At 43.0% G+C, this 8,914-nt stretch overlaps 1 protein-coding gene across 1 annotated transcript in view; it reads right to left on the bottom strand.

Moving 5' to 3' along the window:
• Positions 1–8,911, bottom strand: part of LOC110453214 (GDP-fucose transporter 1-like) — a 19,948-nt gene extending 11,037 nt beyond the window's left edge. Inside the window, exons 1-4 of the mRNA XM_021502069.1 lie at positions 8,754–8,911; positions 7,210–7,270; positions 6,510–6,650; positions 5,696–5,812 (exon numbers count right to left, since the gene is read on the bottom strand). Of these exons, the coding sequence (XP_021357744.1) occupies positions 5,696–5,812; positions 6,510–6,650; positions 7,210–7,270; positions 8,754–8,842 (408 nt within the window). The 5' untranslated portion in view covers positions 8,843–8,911. The remainder of the gene's footprint in view (positions 1–5,695; positions 5,813–6,509; positions 6,651–7,209; positions 7,271–8,753) is intronic.
• Positions 8,912–8,914: the final 3 nt, after the last annotated feature.

Below are 8,914 nucleotides of genomic sequence, written 5' to 3' on the forward strand. Positions count from 1 at the left end.
CTTGACAGAGACTTACATGTACACCTACCACACTGAAGACTTGACAGAGACTTACTGGTACACCTACCACACTGAAGGCTTGACAGAGACTTACTGGTACACCTACCACACTGAAGGCTTGACAGAGACTTACATGTACACCTTCCACACTGAAGAACTTGAAAGAGACTTACATGTACACCTACCACACTGAAGAACTTGACAGAGACTTATATGTACACCTACCACACTGAAGACTTGACAGAGACCTACTGGTACACCCACCACACTGAAGAACTTGACAGAGACTTACATGTACACCTACCAGGTTTGACAGGGACTTACCGGTACACCTACCACACTGAAGGCTTGACTGAGACTTACCAGTACACCTACCACACTGAAGGCTTGGCAGGGACTTACTGGTACACCTACCACACTGAAGAATTGACAGAGACATACTGGTACACCCACCACACTGAAGAACTTGACAGAGACTTACATGTACACCTACCAGGTTTGACAGGGACTTACCGGTACACCTACCACACTGAAGGCTTGACTGAGACTTACCAGTACGCCTACCACACTGAAGGCTTGACAGAGACTTACATGTACACCTTCCACACTGAAGAACTTGAAAGAGACTTACATGTACCCCTACCACACTGAAGAACTTGACAGAGACTTATATGTACCCCTACCACCCTGAAGACTTGACAGAGACTTACTGGTACAACTGCCACACTGAAGGCTTGACAGAGACTTACATGTACACATTCCACACTGAAGAACTTGAAAGAGACTTACAGGTACACCTACCACACTGAGGGTTTGACAGAGACTTACCGGTACCCCTACCTCACTGAAGGCTTGACAGAGACTTACTGGTACACCTCCCACACTGAAGGCTTGACAGAGACTTACATGTACACCTTCCACACTGAAGAACTTGAAAGAGACTTACATGTACCCCTACCACACTGAGGGTTTGACAGAGACTTACTGGTACACCTACCACTCTGAAGGCTTGACAGAGACTTACTGGTACACCTATCACACTGAAAACTTGACAGAGACTTACCAGTACAACTACCACACTGAAGATTTTGACAGAGACTTATATGTACACCTACCACACTGAAGACTTGACAGAGACTTACCAGTACACCTACCACGCTGAAGGCTTGGCAGGGACTTACTGGTACACCTACCACACTGAAGAATTGACAGAGACATACTGGTACACCCACCACACTGAAGAACTTGACAGAGACTTACATGTACACCTACCAGGTTTGACAGGGACTTACCGGTACACCTACCACACTGAAGGCTTGACTGAGACTTACCAGTACACCTACCACACTGAAGCCTTGAGAGAGACTTACCAGTACACCTACCACACTGAAGGCTTGGCAGGGACTTACTGGTACACCTACCACACTGAAGAATTGACAGAGACATACTGGTACACCCACCACACTGAAGAACTTGACAGAGACTTACATGTACACCTACCACACTGAAGGCTTGCGGTACACCTACCTCACTGAAGGCTTGACAGAGACTTACTGGTACACCTCCCACACTGAAGGCTTGACAGAGACTTACATGTACACATTCCACACTGAAGAACTTGAAAGAGACTTACATGTACACCTACCACACTGAGGGTTTGACAGAGACTTACCGGTACACCTACCTCACTGAAGGCTTGACAGAGACTTAGTGCTACACCTACCACACTGAAGGCTTGACAGAGACTTACTGGTACACCTACAGTACACCTACCACACTGAAGGCTTGACAGAGACTTACCGGTACACCTACCTCACTGAAGGCTTGACAGAGACTTACTGGTACACCTACAGTACACCTACCACACTGAAGGCTTGACAGAGACTTAGTGGTACACCTACCACACTGAGGGCTTAACAGAGACTTACTGGTACACCTACCACACTGAAGGCTTGACAGATACTTACCGGTACACCTACCACACTAAAAACTTGACAGAGACTTAGTGGTACACCTACCACACTGAAGACTTGACAGAGACTTAGTGGTACACCTACCACACTGAAGGCTTGACAGAGACTTACCGGTACACCTACCACACTGAAGGCTTGACAGAGACTTACTGGTACCCCTACCACACTGAAGGCTTGACAGAGACTTACATGTACACCTACCACACTGAGGGTTTGACAGAGACTTACCGGCACACCTACCACACTGAAGGCTTGACAGAGACTTACTGGTACCCCTACCACACTGAAGGCTTGACAGAGACTTACATGTACACCTACCACACTGAGGGTTTGACAGAGACTTACCGGCACACCTACCACACTGAAGGCTTGACAGAGACTTACCAGTACACCTACCACACTGAAGGCTTGACAGAGACTTACTGGTACACCTACCACACTGAAGATTTTGACAGATACTTATATGTACACCTACCATACTGAAGATTTTGACAGAGACTTATATGTACACCTACCACACTGAAGCCTTGTCAGAGACTTACTGGTACACCTACCACACTAAAGGCTACCACACTGAAGGCTTGACAGAGACTTACCATTACACCTACCACACTGAGGGCTTGACAGAGACTTAGTGGTACATCTACCACACTCAAGAACTTGACAGAGACTTACTGGTACGCCTACCACACTGAAGGCTTGACAGAGACTTACTGTTTCACCTACCACACTGAAGGCTTGACAGAAACTTACTGGTACACCTACCACACTGAATGCTTGACAGAGACTTACCAGTACACCTACCACACTGAAGGCTTGACCGAGACTTACCAGTACACCTACCACACTGAGGGCTTGACAGAGACTTAGTGGTACATCTACCACACTGAAGAACTTGACAGAGACTTACTGGTACACCTACCACACTAAAGGCTTGACAGAGACTTACATGTACACCTACCGCACTGAAGAACTTGACAGAGACTTACATGTACACCTACCACACTGAAGGCTTGACAGAGACTTACTGGTACACCTACCACACTGAAGGCTTGACAGAGACTTACTGGTACACCTACCACACTGAAGGCTTGACAGAGACTTACTGGTACACCTACCACACTGAAGGCTTGACAGAGACTTACTGGTACACCTACCACACTGAAGGCTTGACAGAGACTTACTGGTACACCTACCACACTGAAGGCTTGACAGAGACTTACTGGTACACCTACCACACTGAAGGCTTGACAGAGACTTACTGGTACACCTACCACACTGAAGGCTTGACAGAGACTTACTGGTACACCTACCACACTGAAGGCTTGACAGAGACTTACTGGTACACCTACCACACTGAAGGCTTGACAGAGACTTACTGGTACACCTACCACACTGAAGGCTTGACAGAGACTTACTGGTACACCTACCACACTGAAGGCTTGACAGAGACTTACTGGTACACCTACCACACTGAAGGCTTGACAGAGACTTACTGGTACACCTACCACACTGAAGGCTTGACAGAGACTTACTGGTACACCTACCACACTGAAGGCTTGACAGAGACTTACTGGTACACCTACCACACTGAAGGCTTGACAGAGACTTACTGGTACACCTACCACACTGAAGGCTTGACAGAGACTTACTGGTACACCTACCACACTGAAGGCTTGACAGAGACTTACTGGTACACCTACCACACTGAAGGCTTGACAGAGACTTACTGGTACACCTACCACACTGAAGGCTTGACAGAGACTTACTGGTACACCTACCACACTGAAGGCTTGACAGAGACTTACTGGTACACCTACCACACTGAAGGCTTGACAGAGACTTACTGGTACACCTACCACACTGAAGGCTTGACAGAGACTTACTGGTACACCTACCACACTGAAGGCTTGACAGAGACTTACTGGTACACCTACCACACTGAAGGCTTGACAGAGACTTACTGGTACACCTACCACACTGAAGGCTTGACAGAGACTTACTGGTACACCTACCACACTGAAGGCTTGACAGAGACTTACTGGTACACCTACCACACTGAAGGCTTGACAGAGACTTACTGGTACACCTACCACACTGAAGGCTTGACAGAGACTTACTGGTACACCTACCACACTGAAGGCTTGACAGAGACTTACTGGTACACCTACCACACTGAAGGCTTGACAGAGACTTACTGGTACACCTACCACACTGAAGGCTTGACAGAGACTTACTGGTACACCTACCACACTGAAGGCTTGACAGAGACTTACTGGTACACCTACCACACTGAAGGCTTGACAGAGACTTACTGGTACACCTACCACACTGAAGGCTTGACAGAGACTTACTGGTACACCTACCACACTGAAGGCTTGACAGAGACTTACTGGTACACCTACCACACTGAAGGCTTGACAGAGACTTACTGGTACACCTACCACACTGAAGGCTTGACAGAGACTTACTGGTACACCTACCACACTGAAGGCTTGACAGAGACTTACTGGTACACCTACCACACTGAAGGCTTGACAGAGACTTACTGGTACACCTACCACACTGAAGGCTTGACAGAGACTTACTGGTACACCTACCACACTGAAGGCTTGACAGAGACTTACTGGTACACCTACCACACTGAAGGCTTGACAGAGACTTACTGGTACACCTACCACACTGAAGGCTTGACAGAGACTTACTGGTACACCTACCACACTGAAGGCTTGACAGAGACTTACTGGTACACCTACCACACTGAAGGCTTGACAGAGACTTACTGGTACACCTACCACACTGAAGGCTTGACAGAGACTTACTGGTACACCTACCACACTGAAGGCTTGACAGAGACTTACTGGTACACCTACCACACTGAAGGCTTGACAGAGACTTACTGGTACACCTACCACACTGAAGGCTTGACAGAGACTTACTGGTACACCTACCACACTGAAGGCTTGACAGAGACTTACTGGTACACCTACCACACTGAAGGCTTGACAGAGACTTACTGGTACACCTACCACACTGAAGGCTTGACAGAGACTTACTGGTACACCTACCACACTGAAGGCTTGACAGAGACTTACTGGTACACCTACCACACTGAAGGCTTGACAGAGACTTACTGGTACACCTACCACACTGAAGGCTTGACAGAGACTTACTGGTACACCTACCACACTGAAGGCTTGACAGAGACTTACTGGTACACCTACCACACTGAAGGCTTGACAGAGACTTACTGGTACACCTACCACACTGAAGGCTTGACAGAGACTTACTGGTACACCTACCACACTGAAGGCTTGACAGAGACTTACTGGTACACCTACCACACTGAAGGCTTGACAGAGACTTACTGGTACACCTACCACACTGAAGGCTTGACAGAGACTTACTGGTACACCTACCACACTGAAGGCTTGACAGAGACTTACTGGTACACCTACCACACTGAAGGCTTGACAGAGACTTACATGTACACCTACCACACTGAAGAACTTGAAAGAGACTTACATGTACACCTACCACACTGAAGAACTTGACAGAGACTTACTGGTACACCTACCACACTGAAGGCTAGACAGAGACTTACTGGTACACCTACCACACTGAAGGCTTGACAGAGACTTACAGGTACACCTACCACACTGAAGGCTTGACAGAGACTTACAGGTACACCTACCACACTGAAGAACTTAATGGAGACTTACCACATTGAAGACGGTGCTGAGAGAGCGTCCAACATAGTAGAAAGCCACTCCCACATACTTCAGACATAGATTATTGCATGTAATCATTGACACAAAGATAATGGACAATGGTAAAACCTGCAAAAATAAATAGATCAGTTCAGCAACAGATATATAACATAATTACATTATAATTCAGAAAAGATACTAAGATGCTGCATGGTATTTAAAACATTATTCCTCATTCAAATACTGTTAATATTACAACCAAAAATATATTTTAAGTGTATATTTGTATAGAACATATCTATCTGCTTGCCAACTTTTTGAAATTCCATGGGGAAATAGCATGTGCTCAGAATTAAAACTATAAATAAAATGTGGTTACCAGGTATGTACACCTCAGGGGAAAATAATACTTTTGAATGGCGATTTTTGAGCTGTTCTTTCATATGAAATCATCAGATCTTTGAAAATAGGAATAGTTTACAAATTCACTTGTTGAAAATGCTCAATTTCAGGGTCCAAAGTGGGGAGTCTCCCTCGATAATAGGGAGATTTGGCAAGTATGTGCTTGTTCTAAGCCTCAGTACGTTCAATGCAAGTTACTGGAAATAATACTTAAAATATTTTCAAAACAATCAAATGAGCTTGAAAAAAAATCCAACAAATGGGAAACACACTGGGCCATCTATTGTAACTTAGAATAAATAAAAATGGGCTGTTCAACAATAATAGTGGCCAATAGCCTCATAGTCCTCTCTTAAATGACCCATGATAATGTGGAATGGTCATATACTTTAACGTTAAATCCTCTAACAACATCCTAACTTACTGATCTGCTGAGTTTGAGGTCAATCTCCGTGGATGGGAATGAGATCATGGACGGGAAAAATTTGGCCAACACTCGTAGGATTATACACAGAAGAACGGTCACCACACACTGGTACCATGTCACAAACAAGGGCGCGTTCAGCTACAAACAGCATAAGGTCAACATCATTATATTAATCAATATCCTCATTCATATTGTCAGTAAGAGTAAAATACAACATTTCATACATTTTTAACTTTACCCTCCTTGTACAAGGCCCAATGAACCTATCAGGCTGTATGTATGTAATACACAAACTCTTTTACATATGAATGACAGAGTATTATATAATAAATACATGTATATCTATACATATATAATTATTATTATAAATTGTTATATTATTATCTAACTATTCTTTTTATTACCCTAAAGTCGTATATAAACAGTAGTTTTCTTTGAAAATATGATGTTATTGTTCTATTTTACTGTTGTAGATAATATAAATCCTTTGTTGTTATTTATCGCTAGGCAGGGCAGTTTTTTTGTACTTGAGGTATCTTTTGAACATTGTAAAATTTGCCGAGACTCCCCATTGTATGTTGTCTGGTCATCTCTTCCTTGAACAGTGGGACTGGGTACGTTTTGTAGGAGATCCATTAGTGTAAGACTTAAATATCTGTGTCCAAAAAACCACATCTATTGACATTACGTGTATTACCTTGAGTTCAGGGCTGCTGAGGAGGTACTTGTTGGTGAAAACCATTGTAATGGATATCATCCTGAAAAGAAGAGCAATCTGTCATTAGATACGAAAGATTAGACTTTCAAAAATAATACAAAAAAAAAAAAAATATTACTGATACTAAGTTAACACACAGATGTAATTTGTTTTTAAAAGCAAACTATTAAGATATTTTCGGGGTCTTATTTCTGTACCAAAAGCTTAAGAAGAATCCTGCACATTTTCTGGCCAAACAAAATAACTAATGTAGACCTACTTAGGCAGTGTAATCAGGAAAGTATGTCTACAATATTAATTAGAAGGCGTTGGAAATGGATTGGACATGTGATAAGAAGAGATAGGAATTCCTTCACCATAACAGCATTGCATTGGACTCCAGAAGGGAAGCGCAAGCGTGAAAGACCAACAAATACATGGAGACGTACTGTAGAAGGAGAGATGAAGACCATGAATAACACCTGGGGAACAATAGAAAAGATGGCCAAAGACAGACAGAAATGGAGGACCTTTGTTGCTGCCCTACATATGCCAACGGCATAATGGGCAGTAAGCAAGTAATTTCTGTATGTGTTCACTACTGTCATTGCCCTTTCTGTGTTTTGCCAGATGTCATAAATTTAGGGGTAGCAAATATCAACACTTCCTTTATGTCTGCAAGGAGCTCTCCGGAAATAAGGCAAAAAAAGTCAGTTCACTGTGCAGGATTTTTACTTAAATGCAGGTAGAAAAACACCTTTTTCACCAAGACCTTTTTAATAAATCGGAACTAAAAAGTTTTCAATGTGATTTTTGTATGACAAAATTTCTTGTCAATTAATTCTCAATATTATATGACTAGTCACATTGTTGAGTTCGTCTGGCTTCTACAAATACCATCCAAAAGCAATAATGTTCTCATGTTTTTTTAACTTCCTAATTTTTCATTCTCTTTAGTAACTGTATCCGGTATAAGTAACACATTTTGTTGTCATTCAAAATATTGCCGAAATAATTTTGTATACATTTTTTTATCTGTAACTCTGGACCATAGTGGTATCACAGTATTTTATATGTACTGTGTAAGCTATAAATAGATTGACAAAAAGTGGGCACACAGTGGAGGAATTTACTTTGTTGTCTTAGTCGTGAAGTGATTGCATTCGACTGAACAGCCAGTCAGGTTAGATTGAATACTAGCATTGGTGATAAGGATCTTGAACCACTTTTGCTGTTTAATTTTGCTCTATTTTGTCTGTTCTGAATTTAGCCCAAGGGCTCAGAACCAGGTCACTCATGCTAGATACTGTTGTCATAGATACTGTATTTTTACCTCGCAAACGTTAGCATACTACTTGATAGCTGAATGGGAATAAAAAAAGACAGTGAAGTAAGTGTTACTTTTGCTGTTAAACTAGCAACAGAGCAAAGTGGATGCATGAAAGGATAAAAATCCGGCCTAAACATCCTCTAAACACTGACAGTGACACGCTTAGTTAGTTTCATCCGAGTTATGGTATTTCCACGTGGTAATACGACCTTACCAATATGATGCAACAACGCCCGCAATTTTTGAATACTTTGAAAATAACGACTCCATTCTTGGATGTCTGTGATAAATCGTTACAGTCATTTAAAATAACAGTGTTCCCCCTTTGCCTTCCTTGATCTTGCCACGAAGTCGACACAGAAATCAGGATCAAAC

The sequence above is a fragment of the Mizuhopecten yessoensis genome, unplaced genomic scaffold, assembly GCF_002113885.1.
Source record: "Mizuhopecten yessoensis strain PY_sf001 unplaced genomic scaffold, ASM211388v2 scaffold7201, whole genome shotgun sequence".
Taxonomy (NCBI): Eukaryota; Metazoa; Mollusca; class Bivalvia; order Pectinida; family Pectinidae; genus Mizuhopecten; species Mizuhopecten yessoensis.